General features: G+C 41.4%; 1 protein-coding gene across 2 annotated transcripts; it reads right to left on the reverse strand.

Moving 5' to 3' along the window:
* Positions 1-8,054: 8,054 nt before the first annotated feature.
* Positions 8,055-13,959, reverse strand: CREG1 (cellular repressor of E1A stimulated genes 1). Of its 2 annotated transcripts, XM_014882820.2 has the most exons (4): positions 13,567-13,959; positions 11,428-11,547; positions 10,024-10,208; positions 8,055-9,636 (listed from the first exon to the last, which is right to left on the reverse strand). In XM_014882820.2, coding segments are annotated over exons 1-4 (621 nt in total). In that variant the 5' UTR covers positions 13,882-13,959; the 3' UTR covers positions 8,055-9,635. The 2 variants fall into 2 exon arrangements, with proteins under 2 accessions (XP_014738306.1, XP_014738307.1); XM_014882821.2 differs by lacking the exon at positions 8,055-9,636 and having other exon boundaries at positions 10,023-10,208.
* Between the last annotated feature and the right edge of the window lie 499 nt (positions 13,960-14,458).

Raw genomic sequence — 14,458 nt, forward strand, 5'->3', positions numbered from 1 at the left:
TCCTGTTTCTAATTCTTAGAAAAGAAAGAGGAATATGCATCCCCAGGAGGTACAGAAACTGGGGATAAAAATTTCCCTAAAGTATGGCGGGATGAGAGTTATTGTGCACACAAAAAGTAAGGCTTTATAGTCTTTTGAAGGCAAAATAAATTGAAGTTCTTGGAAGAAATTCATCACCTTGCTCTCTGGAGTAATAAAGGCTAATACAGGGATAAAATTGTCTTTTCCTTTAATTGAATAGTTATATGTTGTGCCAGTCAATACCAAAAGTACTAGACACTAGTAGCAGTCAAGCACCAGGTGCAATAGTGCAGCACACCCTTCTGTGATAGCCAGGCAGTGCTGCGGGGCCTCTGCTCTCTCCCAGCCCTGGGGAGGGTTTTCTTTGTGGCTCTTCTACCCCAAAAGCTCCAAGGAAAGGCTGGAGATAGGCTCTGACACCACCAGGCAGAAAGCAGAGCACAGCCCAGGGGGATCTGCCATGCACTGAACCTGAAAGAGGTGTCATTAGTCCCAGAAATGGCTGTGCTCAGGTACATGCTCTATATTCCAGTGCAAGCTGCATAAAGCCCTTTCTGTCCACATCTCTGTGTGACAGAAGATTGGCTGAAACAAGGAATTAGCGAGCAGAAAAAGATCCCTGCTCTCACTTCTGGCTGCCTCAATCTCACTAATGCCTTATCCAAAAGCTGAAATATCATCCTAGTTATTGATATTTTTGGGTAACGGTGTTTCCAGAGAAGCAGATGGCACTGCTCATCACTATTCCACTGACCTCTGTCTCCTCCTGTTATTGATCATAGCTTCTCCCTCTGGCAGAAAGCCAGCAAATTATCACTTTGAATAAAGAGTTGAGGCCAAAGGTAAGGAAAAGAAATGAAAAGCTGTGTAAGAAAGGGAGATTAATGGCAGCAGTAGGCACACTGGGAGAACAGCAGTTGGGCCAGGGTGTTTTGATGTCTAGATAGGGAAAGGTCAGAGAAATTGAGTATATGGACTTCACTCGGAAGTGTGGGTAGAGTCAGAAAAAGGCTTTGCATGACAGTACCCCTAGAAATTCTCACCTCCCCATCTCTCAGCTTTTGAACTAAGGCAAGCTTATCATTATCCAAATATAATCAAAGTATACAGAAGAGCATTCATGCTTGTATTCCGAGTTATTCTCACAACAAGCATGGCATGGGACAGATGCAAATCACATGCAGACAAGCAGGATAGGAACAGATGAAGAGGAAGTGGTCTCCTCTCTAGGAAAAAGCTTTTCAGTGTTCATAAGGTTTGCAATTCTACCACGAGGAATAATTTGCTTAGAGTGTCACCGTCTTTTTAGCTTTTTTAGTCTTTGCATCTCTAGGAGCTACACAGCACTATAAAAACTTCAGTACCTCCTGCATACATTGTGCATTGGCCAATCTTGCAAATACATTGCTATCAACAGTTTCAACCATACTGATGTTTCAGTTTACTCACTTCAGTCAGATTGTAAGGACTTGGTTAACCCTGGACTAGAAATGAATGCCAATCCTTGTTCAGCTGAACCAGCAGCAATTTTTCTCAATACAGACAAGGCCACAGCAGAAATAAACCCTTCCTGCTGTGTTAAGAAAAGCTCTCAGCTAAACTTGGTTCTTCATCTAAACATATGGGTGGAGCAAAGTACGTTCTGAAGAATTACCTGCACTGGCAAGACTGCAATATTTGATCTATGATTTGTGAAACAGAATGGGTCAGGGAATTGAAGTGGTCCCCAAGTACAGCTCAGTGTATTTAATGCTGGTTAAGGTGCAGCTCATTATCCGTAGGATAAGATCTTTCATAAAATAGTCAGGGCATACATACAACTGGTTCTGTGCATCCATATGCCATCCTTTCTCTGGACAAAAAAAAAAAAATCCTGGAACAGCTCTAATGCAAGGGGCTGATTCATTCCCAGAAGCATTCCCTTTTCACACTTACTTGTTATGCTTTGACTGTACTATAAAAAAAAAAAAAGCAGCAGGGTTTGCAGTTTTAACAGGAAATAAATGAAAACTAAAAAAAAAAAAAAAAAAAAGAAACACAAACCCACACCACAGTCAAGCTGAGGATTAAAAAAATATATAACTACACACTGCCCTCTGGCTCCTGTATTGCTACCACAGAGATATGACTCTAATCATCACTGCAGACTGCTGGGATTGAGAACAGGTCGGTTATCAGGAGCTCTCCTAAGCCTATTTGATACAGTTAGCACTCGCAGGCAAAATTAATTCCTACATCACCTGATGGAGGAGCTGGCCGACTTCAGAGATGTGAGAATCCAGACAGACTGCAGAGCCTTGCCCCTGGTCCAGCAGGGAGTGACGCTTGCAGTGGTATAATTAACTCAACAAGTATTAAAAACATTTCTGAGATGTTCACACAAAGATAATGGGTGTTAAAAAAAGCAACCATTTTCACTGGTGAGCAAACTGTAGCCTCCAGCCAGGCATGCCATTCAGACTAATACACTGAAAAGAAATGGTCTGCTGTTTATAGTGTGTAAGCCCACAATTTTTATTGATAAAATGTTGCAGAGTGACAGTCCTACACTACTTCACTGCCCCTCAATGCACTGTAGTGCCTTACAGTGCAGCTTCGATTTGCTATAATTGGGTTCAACTGTGCTAATCCCCTTGGAATGCAGCAATTAATACTTATTTAGTGGTAATGGCTGCATTCCAAGAGGATTAGTCCCTGCCCTCCACTTTTGCCAGCAAATGGAGAGCTGGAAAGGAGACAGTGTCTAACTACAGGTCTTGCTTTGCAGCTCCCAACAGGGAGACAGAGCTCTTGCTACAACTGCTCCCCTTTGTGTGTGAAAATACTACTTTTCCAAGGAAAACCCACCTGACCGTCACTACTCCTTGCAGCTGCATTGAGCAAATAGAAACCCTGACAAGTGCAACGAGAAAAAAAACAAAACCCCAAAAATAAAAAGGGACACCTGTGCAGGACCACAAAGACAGATATGGCCAGGAGTGCATGTTCCCTATGGGAGATTATAAACAGGCTCTGATGAGATGCAAAAACGTATTTCTACTCATTATTTCAAGGGTTTTTATGACTGGCAGTTTCCTGTTCCTGCTATGATCTTAAAATCTTCAGTGCAACAGGGGTTGAGGAAACCTATAAAGGAGTTGTTAGGAGAAAGTTAAAATACACTCTCTTTGAATGTTCAATTTTGAGACTACTGAATCTGTAATATCCAATTTTTCCCCTCTCCAGTGACGCCTTTATGATCTGCTCTGGATTCTGTTGTTGTTAATGCACTCAAGAGACAGATGCTTATGTCATATTTTAAGGAGGAGAAACAGTGCTGCTTTTCTTTCAGGCTACTCAAGCTACTCTCTCTGGCATCATCAACAACTCTGTTAATTGCAGGTGAATTTCCCCAATTACATTGCAGCATACGTAGAAAAATCCTGTGACTTTATCACTACACACATTCTCAAAATGTTCTTTTTAATTACAGAACACCTTGAGTATTTTCTTGCATGGCTGTACAGAATATAACTTATCAGGTTATGCCTCTTATGTATATAAATATTATGAAGCCACATTTTAAGGTCTTTTCATTTATTCTCCTCCTCTCTTTACCCCTAACACACACCTCTCCTGCATGTTTCAAATGCTCACCTGAGGAAAAACTTAATTACATTAACTGAAATTCACTTAAGCATTTAAAACAAATCAGAAATCCAATTCATGTTTGATTAGGCAACTGCTTTTTTGGCTAAAAAATGACAAGAAATTAGTGTGCAATATGATTATGATCATATAATGCAGGGTTTGTGCAACTCTTTCTCTCCTATCTCTAAACAATTGCCACCTTTCAATCTAGAAACAGTTACTTGTTAATACTGGAAGATGTTTAACAGGTTCCATTGGCATAAAAACATTATAGAAACACAAATTATCTTCAATGTTTTCAAATAAATATACATGCTTAGATTTGCAATTACACACTATTTCCTGACACTCTCTCCCCCTTTGCACACACACTCCCTCTGTTTGGTTTTGTCAAATTACTCTGTGCTTGTAGCAATCAGATTTATTAAAACAAAAACCCTCAAAATTAATTACATATTAAAAAAAAGTCATCTTGTTCTTCAAATAAAGCATTCCTGCCATCTAAGGGTATCAAGATGAGTTACAAGTATTTTACATGAGTGCTGTAAACTGGTATCTGCATTTTTATAGGTAAGGGGAAAGTAATGATGCAAAGTAAATTTACAATCTGAGTCAGTAGCAAAAATAACATGAAGTAATTCTAGACTGTGTAGAATCATAGCTGTTGTGGGAAATGCAAGCACAGAGAACTCTCAGGGCCTTGTGCATACAGGCACAGAGATTAAGATGGATACATGTTTGACCTAAGACCTTGAAGAATTAGAACATTAAAAGTGAAACAAACATAAAACAAGAATATAAGTTTGTAGTTTAAGTAGAAATATATTTTGATTTGCTTAAAACACATATTGTGTAAGCAAAACAGCATGTTAAGTAAGATAGGAAAAAGATTTTAAAGATTAGCAATAGAACCTGTTACAAAGTTAGAAGCTTAAGATGTATCAATGTAGGTTTGTGGAGTGTTAAAAAATGATGCACTGTGGCAAAGCCACCAAAAGCAAAGCAATTAATGATTGGTATAAAAAGATGCTAACATGTTTTATGGAAATATGTGATTGGCTAAAAAACTAACATAAGGCATTGTAACAAAGAATTAAGCATCTTCTGATATTATAGCATTGGATGTAACACCTTTAATGTCTCACCCTTCTATAAGACAATAAATTATCTTTTAAGATGTCACTCAGTGGCCTTGTCTCTCCTAATATTAACCTCCTGATAAGTTCTCATGACATTTACAGGAGCTTGGTAGCTTTAAAGTCTGACTTCCCATTTCAAATCTGAATCCAACAAAGCAAAACCAAGTCTGACAAAGGTAAGCACCCAGAAATGTTACCTGAGCTCTGTTTCCACAGAAAACCAGGCTGTGAAGAACATTGACCACTACACCCAGAATGAATGAGTCTTGCACCCTCATCTTCTTACACACCAATTCAACTTAGAAGCTCTGAAGAAGCCTCTAGACACAGAGGTCAAAAAGCCCTGGGAGCAACTGCAAGAGACTAGCACAAGAAACTTATAGGCTGAGCTCCCCAGCAGAAAAAAAAATACAATTATTGGAGAGCACCGAAGGATGCTCCACCCAAGCAAAGGAGCTGGCAGGGAGGACAGGGCAGGGCAGTGACCTCAGTACCTGGACAAAAACAGAGGTTGGGTGACAGCAACCAGGGTCAACCACACTCGAGTCAGGCTTGATGCCAAGACAGCAGGACTGGGCAAGCAACAAGAGCATGACCTCTGACACAGCCCTCATGGAAAAAAAGGGAAGCTTCAGGCTTTTCCCAGCTCTGCCTCATCACCCAAACACCTGCACATCATCAGGGCAGCCCAAACCACTGGAGAGCAGCCTACCTGAAGAACCCACGATTAATTAGCTGTTGGAAATTACAAATCAGAGTCAAGTGGTTTAATTCAGCTCACAGTAAGCCTAAGCCAAAGAATGGTCACACTAATGAACTCCCTCTCTCTGGATGTGGCAGAAATAAACACTGTTGAGTCTGGAGCTGGCTGCTCCCAGTCAATGTTCTGAGGCATTCTATACCTGTCTCCATTTCCTTTACTAGAGTTACTTAATTTAAAAACCTTTAAATCATTTTCATGGATATTACTTCTGAGCTCTCCGTAGCACAATATGATTACAAAACACAAAAAAATGATGAATGCTCCTTTTTTTTTGCAGCCAGCAGGCTGCTGTGTTTATGGAGGGAAGCATTCATAATGTAAAGCACTGTAGAAAAAGAATTTGTTCATATTATGCCTCCGTCGTTTGCTTTTCCAGCATCTTTGAGTTATGATGAATTCAATAACCACTTTTAAGTATTAAACATTTAACACTCCAGCCGAATGTAAGTCTGTGGCACCCTCTTGCGTTCAACAGCAATATATCAGGCTATTGGATTTTATTTTGATTCAATGTTTTTGCTTGGGAAAACCTTTTGAAAACAAATGAATCCATTAGGTTAACAATTTTTGTTTTAGTTTGATACTCTATTTTATTGCGAAGATCATAGGCACAATATTAAACAGCTATGAAATTAACGCCAGAGAGAACTGAATAAAGGATTAAATTAATACCTGATATATTTAAGATCTATTGTGTAATGGTGTTGTATGCTGCAAGAGCCTACTGGGCACGAGTCCTACATTTAAAACACAGGAAAGAAACTGAAAATCAAGAAGTAGAAACAAACATAAGCAAGATCAATAGAAAGAAGAACATGACAGGTTGTGATTACCCTTATTAAATTCCCAGCTAACAAACATCCTGTGTCAGACTCTCATGAATGTGAATGTGCCTCCCAGGTGGGGAGCTGACTTCATTGCTGTTGAGAATATGCTCAGGTACTTCAAGCATGTCCTGGTAGAGGATGTACATAGAAACCAAAACACTGATTCATTGCTTACAGCTGTATCAATCGATTATACTCAGCCTCTTCTGTTCTAAGCCACAGTATTACTCCTGGATAGCAGGAAAAAAGGAAACATGCTCACAAATTCCTCAGTGAGCTGAACAGAATGAAGGTGAGCACAGGGAAAAGAGGTGAGGAAAAATAGAACCAGATGATTACTTTCTTGGGTTAGATATAAACATTTACACACCTATCACTAAGGGAGAAGATTGATAACCTGAACTGCTTTACATTCCACTACTACATATAAAACACACCAAAAAGTATTCAGTGAGATACACAGATACAACTCTAGAGCTCCTCTCTCATTGACCCTCAAATTCAGGTCTATACATGTAGCTTAACCTGTCTGCTAGTCACCATTTTCCCAAAGAAGCATCTGGTTGGGGTCTGTAGTAATTATGTCAAGACAGACTGGACGGACACCATCACCAGTCCTTTATTAAAAACTTTACATGCCTTCTCTCAGGCAGCTCCACACAGCACTGACTCCTTCTCTCTGCAAGCTTTTCTTCCTTCTGCATGACTGGCTAGCCCAAACCTGTCCCTCACCCAGCATCTTCTTACCTTGTCTGTCCCTTGCACAGCCACATGTCCCTTCCTCCTCACAGCACAGCCAGCAACTCCATCCCAAACTGCAGCACACTCCAGATCCCAAGCTCCAACTAACTCTAGACCAGCCAACCCACTCTTTTATAACCCCATCCTCACTGGGCAGGCAAGGCTGTTTCCACTCCTCTAATCAGTACAGCTGTAATTAATTGAGGAAAATTCCCTTCTGCACCATCCTTACAAACTATTCTCCCATAGGGGTCCTCACAAATTTCAAAGATTGTAGATTGGATGATCCACAATTGTTGCAGTACTATTACAAAACTGTTTTAAGATCTTACTGTCACAGAAAAAGGCCCTTCCACTTCCAAAGAGAAAATACTTGGGAGTTGATAGTAAAAGCAGAAAAAAACCAGAAACAAAGCCAGCCTTATTTTGCACCAAACCCTCAAGTGAAAGCAGTACTTAGAAGGTGGTATACTGGTTTTGGCTGGGATGGAGATTTGGGGTTTGTGGTTGGGGTTTTTTTTCCTTAGCTTGCTTGGGGCTATATTTTGAATTTGTGCTTCAAACAGCCTTGATAACACAGCAATGTTTTATTGTTTATGCAATGTCAAGACCTTTCCTGCTTCTCACCTTGCCCTACCAGTGAAGCAGCTGGTGGAAGAAGGAAGTTGGGGATGTGTGGAATGATGGCATTTGTCTTTTTAATTTTCCATTTCACAGCATTAGATGCAGGAAAGCACGTGAAGTACAAAGACACTGATTTAATCCAAGGAGGGGAAGGCAGGTGTAAGTAGGGATATTTCCTCATTAATTCTAGCAAGAATGAAAGACATCAGAGAAACAGTAAAAGAACACTGAAAAGAGAGTGCTTGTATTAAAGAGAGCAGGAGGCAGAGAATAATTCTTGGACATGTAATAAATAATGCTTGACACCACTTGTCAAAAAATACTTTAATTTTAACAAAAGCATCAGTCTCACACATCACAAGTTACAGGGTTACATGTAATTCATTCAGGTGTCCTCACAGAAAGGATTGAGTCCATGACAGGAATTCATTTGAGTTTTCACAACTGTCATACCTAAATATAAAAATATTTTTCAATTTCACATTAAATATCAGTGTTACCTATTCGACATAAATTGTTTCTATATTGTAAGTTTTTCTGATCCTAAATTAGTTTCAAAATAGTAGAACACAACCAAGAACAGTACCAAGTACATTCCTTCCCCTTATGAAGAAAAAACTCTTAATAAGTTACATAAAATATACTTTCACAAATCATCCCAGTATTTGAGAAAAGGAGTGATATAACAGCAACATTAAGATATAGGGATTTTACATGACAAATCCCACTGTTCTATATATCAACCTCCTCTAAGGAGTCTCAATTTTTTAGGTCAACTAGGTAATATTTGCTCACTGTAAAATCAACTTATTTGTTCATGAACACTTTTTAGTGTTTGTAAACTTAGCACACAGCAGATCAGAGAGGATGTTAAAAAAGTGGTTTTTGTGGTTGGGTGCAACTTATTTTAACACTGAATTAATTAAGCACACCTTTCATTAATTTTCATTCCCTACAAATCATGAATCATTTGTGTCACACTGTACTGCTTCTTTTTCACTTCGGGGTTACAAATCCAAAATTGCTGTGTAAGGCTTCCAGACCCCAAAATCTGCTCAGTTCTGCTGTTGAAAGTAATAAAAGCTGATAAATCGTCATTTGAGCAAACTAACAAAGCTGAGTATTTCAGATCTAAATCAGAAAACATTTATCCTTCACAAGTCTTACTGAATTTACAAGACACTGCTTTTCTTAAGTCAGATATTTTGGGTACTGCTCATCTACTTCTATTTCAGTCAGGGCACATAATCAGCTGAGGAAATACCAAGAACTTATCCTGAGGAGGTATAGGTACAGCTGGCATGAACACAACTGTATTCTACAGCACATTCAATAAAACAGAAAAATGGCTCAAGCAAGTGAGTTTATCAGTGTGCAAAAGAAACTCTTAACAGGATTTGGGAACTCAGCACATCATTTGGCACTGTAATACAGGCAATGTTTTCTATTCCATCAGCTCAGCCACCCTGTAGAACTTCACCAAAAAATTCTAAACTAAACTGGTATTAAAAATGAAATAATATTGGAAAGTGCTCAGAAAAATATTATTTAACTAAGGCACTGAAAGCTTTAGAACTGGACTAATAATTTAAATTCCAGTAAACACAACATTTCTGAATGCACACTGTCAGACACCTTTCCAAATTCACATCCAGTGAATAAAATTTAGTTATTGCTTATGCACAAGGGCTTTTCAGTGTGACATGATCATGTCAAGTTAGTGAGAAGTTAAATCTGCTTCATAGGGTAATACATGCTCATTAACAATGCAAGGTGTTTGATTTATAGTATCATTAATTCAGCTCTACATTACATAGAAAAAAATAAATCTTTCATGAAACAGCCAGAGTAATTCATGTCCACATCAGCATCACCAAGGATCTTCTTCCACCTACAAGGAGTAAGAATAAGAATGAAATGAATGCATAATTCATGTTGACTGTGCTAAAATATATTGGAAAGTTCTGAAGACTTGGTTTTATGTAGACAATAGAACACAATTTCCTCTATACTTCAATATCATAAAGACAGATTCAACAGCAATTTTCTTTTGGAAGTAGCAGCAGTATCACTGCAATTTCATTAATACAGCTTCAGAAATGTTGAAGGGTCTCATTACTATTAATTATTAGACCAAACATCATCTGTCTTGCAATTAATTCAAACAGAGGACAGTGACCATGCAAATTCTACAGGAGTCACTCCTCCCTGTTAAAACCAAGAAGTTTTACAGGTGTGAAATATAATGAGAATTAGCCATGAAAACTTCAGTACTTACTAAGGTTTGACACTGTAGTACTCTTCTGGTGTCACAATTTTCAATCCACCAAAGTAGTCCAGGACCCAAATATTGGTGATGTTAAATTTGGCAAAGAACCAATTATGATCCTTGGGCCAACTTTCCATTTCAGGATGGCGACTGAATAATGCTTTTTTTGCTATGCCTGCTTCTGAATCATTCACCTAAACAAAAAACAGGAAAATATTACTATAAGATAGTCAGGTAAAGATGAGTTTTAGCTAAAAACCACTGCTGAATACAATGTGCTTTTTTCAGTTCAGCCATGTCTTGTCTCAAGGGGCTCATTACTGTGGCTGAGTCTGCTCATCTTCAGTGTGGTGTGCAACTGTGTGAGACAGACAACGCTTCCAAAGTAGTGGATTTTAACATTAAATCAAAATGCTGCTTTTAGAGTTAGCATGAGCAAGAAAGTACTTGGTCAACATAAGAATAAATCTGTAAACAAATCGCAAAACAGAGAAGTATGGATTCCAGGTGAATTATTAGAATGTGATGAATTAGATGCAATTTTACCTCCTCTGCACCTGATCATTCAAACTGACAGAAAGAGATCCAACTGTGCTCAGACATTTGCAAACACACACACACACAAATAAGGTGGTTTAACAGAATCTGCAGAGAAGGAAAGCTGAAAAGTGGGTTAAATCAACAATTTAGAGCTCTCAGTATGGCACAAGAAGAACCACCTAAATAAAATCAATTCCATTATAAATGAGAAACTCAGGAAAGCAACTACAAGGTTGCTGAGTGCAATGTACAAATATCAGAGCTGTGAAAACACCAACCAAATAAGAATTGAGATCATGTAAGAGAGAATTCTCAATCATTACCCCCAATAATGGGATTAGGATCTTCAATAAGTAACACATGCAGTTCTCAATTTCTCCTATGGGATACCAAAGTAGTGGTGCACAAAAGAACACTGCCCTGTCAGCAACACCACCAGATCACACAATGCACACTTTTTGTCTGTAATACCTGCAACTTTGTAGCTCAGGTTAGTATTTACTTCAACAGAGTTTCAGAAGCAGGCATGTCACAGGGCACGAACCAAAGAATTTAACCAAGCAAAGAGATGTGAATGAAGTATGAAGGTTTTGCAAAATAATGGCTTCAGACTTCTTAGTTTCATAACACATTGATAGGAATAAGGGAGAATTCCTGCATTTTTGTCCCCTCAAACTCTTTGCTAAAGGCATGTCAACAAAACTCCTGCAAAAATCAAGTAGTAACTTCATTTTCCTCCCACAAACTGTGAGCTGACACAGAACATATCAGCCTACACTTTTTGCACGGAATTTCTCACCTTTCTCCTCTCTCTCAACTAAACAAATTATATTTGATGCACACAACCTTACCCAGTGTCAGCTTCCAGCTTACCTTTACAATGCTCCCAGCAAAGATTATGTGGGCACAGAGGGGGTTCTGAGGATCATATTTGTGCTTCCTGCAGTAAGGAGTCTGTGCCAAAGACACAGTCAAGGAAGCATTTGAATTGACCTGAAATGCAAGAAGTAAGATAAGAGGTTTATGCTTACTTTTCTTATGTGGAAAAAAAAAAAGTCATACCCACCACATTTTCAGCTCTTGGTAGTTTATTCAGCTCAGTAATACTGGCAAAAAGAACAGAGCTGCCATCACCTTTTCTTAACTACATCTGAAAGGCTCCTTGGTTGAGCTCTGAATCTGAAATAAAGCCCAGTTCAGAGGGGTGCTGTAGCTTGTTAACATAAAATGCAAATGTCACAGAACAACACTCCTTAAAACTCTGAATTCAGCCTACCCATTTCACATGCAAATGATTATATATTACAATTTACAGACACAAAGTACAGTACAGAAACGAAGGACACATAGTGAACTTCATCAGGTTAATTTTGGTGGAAGGGCAAATTGTTACTGAGAAGGCAACCAACTGAGCTTCACAACTGTTGGTAAAATTACTTAGAACAAAAAACAAACATCTCTTCAAAACAGCCTCCTGGCTCCCTCAAACAGCTCTTTTGGCATTTAAAGTGGATTTTAGAAGTTGGGTTTCAAAAAAATTCTGAGTATTTAAATGAAACACCTAACTTAAAGAATTAAGGAACCCGTATCTGATTGTTTTTCTAAAAACTAATTTAGTGACCATGGCCTGAAAAGCACTAGTACCAAACAGGACTGCAGAATGCCACGTACTGAGGGTCATTATGTCCCAGTAAGGGACATTCCCCTGCTTTGAGAAGTTTCATTAGAAGGGCTCATGCCCAAGAGAAACCCTCCCAAGTCACTTGAACACTACAGAGAGCACCGGTGACCTCATGAAACAGAAGCAACCACTTGAGAGATAGGAAGTTGCTTAATTCCCAAAAAGCTGACTCATGATTATTCGGCACCTTCTCCCTTGCCTGTGACTATCACATGTCAAACGTTTCTTCCCTGAAGCAGCAAAATAAGGACCTGTTGAGGAGCCTTCTGAAGGAAATACTCATTGCCAGTTTATACCGTGGGTTTGATGTTATTCTGAAAGCAAACAGCTGTATTCAGGATGGAGAGAAAGGTATCAGGAAGAATAAATTAGACTCTCTACAGTACTTAGATACATAATTAAACTATTTTAAGGTAACAAACTAAAACCTGATGGGGAACAAACAAAAAATGATGAAACAGTCTGAAGAATTACCATTATTTTGTGTTTACTGATATTGCACCAGTTACTAAAACAAACAAACAAATCTAATAAAGGAGCCATACAAGTGCTATTTCATTAAGTTTTTAGCAAACTCTTGGCCACAAAAGATCTGGGACAAGGCCAATTACACACTCAGAGTCTCAGCATGCCAACGCTGCCTTTCCATGTGTGTTTTCTTTTACGGTAAGCTCCAGAGATTTAGTAACTATTCCTTCAGCAGGCTCTGTAAGAATTCTCTTTGCTTAGGTCCCACACTGACCACTCCCAATCCTTTTGACTTGTTTTTGAGTTAACTTTTCCCTGTTCAAGTATTTTGTGGCATGTCACTTCTTTGCTCAGTGCTTCTGGAAGCTGCAGATAATTCCTCTGTTTGGTGCTGCCCTTTTTTTCTCAAGGCCAGGATCAGCAGGAACTTCTCAGGAGACCTCCTGACCGCCACCACAGACAGCTCTGCTCCTGCTTGGCTGCTCAAGGGCTAGCAATTGCCCTCAGGGGCTGACAAACGAAGCAACATCCATGAAACAGCCATAAACTAAAACACAGACGAGGAAGTATTTTGCGCTGAAGGTGGCAGGGCACTGGAACACCTGCCCAGGGAGGCCGTGGAGTCTCCCCTTCTGGAGAGCCCTACCTGGCAATGTCCCTGTGACCCTGCCCGAGGTGACCCTGCCGTGGCAGGGGTTGAGCTGAATGATCCCCAGAGGTCCCTTCCAGCCCCAGCAATTCCGCGGCTCTGTGGATGAGCGCAGGCCCGAGTAACCCGGGCGCTTCCCTGAGCGCCCTTCGTGGGGTCACTGTCCACACGCGCGGTGCCAGCGCAGCGTCACCGCCCTCCCCGCCCCGCTCACCTCCAGGTCCTGCACGGAGATCTCCATGTCGGTCAGGTACAGGTAGGGGACGCCGCTGCCGCCGCAGGGCCCGGGCGGGCCGTCGCTGAGAGAGAAGACGTTGGCGAAGGGGCGGCCGCGCAGCCCCTCCTGAGCCGACAGCGTGGCCAGCGCGCCCCAGTCGCAGCTGTGCAGGACGTAGCGCGCCATGCGCGCCGCCTCCTCGGGCGGCGGGATGGTCGGGATGGTCGCCACGGCCGCCAACAGCAGCCCTGACACAGCGCACATGAGCAGCAGCGGCGCCATCGCTCCCCGGCCAGCTGAAGACACGGACATCGCTCCCCGCACCGTACCGGCCCCCGACTGCACGGCCCGCCCCTACTCCCCATGCACGGCCCCGGGAGGGGCGGAGCCTCGCCGCGCCTCACCAATGGGAGCAGCGCCGCCCTCCCCTCCGAGCCAATGAGCGACAATCGCTGGAGTGATAAGCGCCCACCCCCGCTGTCAGCCAATAGGCTTGCGAGGTTCGCTCCCCTCAGCCAATGAGAGCTCCTGGGGGCGGGTCAATGCGCGCAGCTGTTGTAAACAACCCCGAGAGCGCGGCCCGGGACGGGCGGAGCCAGCGGCAGCCCGGCAGCCAATGGGAGCCCTGCTCTGCTTCACCGAACTGGGGGAAAAGACCCCAAAATCGCCGAGACCGAGCTGTGACCCAACACCGCCGAGTGACCCAGACCATGGCACCGAGTGGCCTTTCCCTGAACACCTCCCGGGGCGGTCACTCCAACGCCTCCAATAAGCATCCAATGTCTAATCACCCTTTCTGTGAAGAAATCCCTCTGGATGTCCAACCCGAACCTCCCTGGCACAGTTTGAGGCCATTTCCTCCCATCCTGTTCCCTGGGAGCAGAGCCCA

This window comes from Sturnus vulgaris, chromosome 2 (genome assembly GCF_052056855.1).
Source record: "Sturnus vulgaris isolate bStuVul1 chromosome 2, bStuVul1.hap1, whole genome shotgun sequence".
In the NCBI taxonomy this organism is placed as follows: Eukaryota; Metazoa; Chordata; class Aves; order Passeriformes; family Sturnidae; genus Sturnus; species Sturnus vulgaris.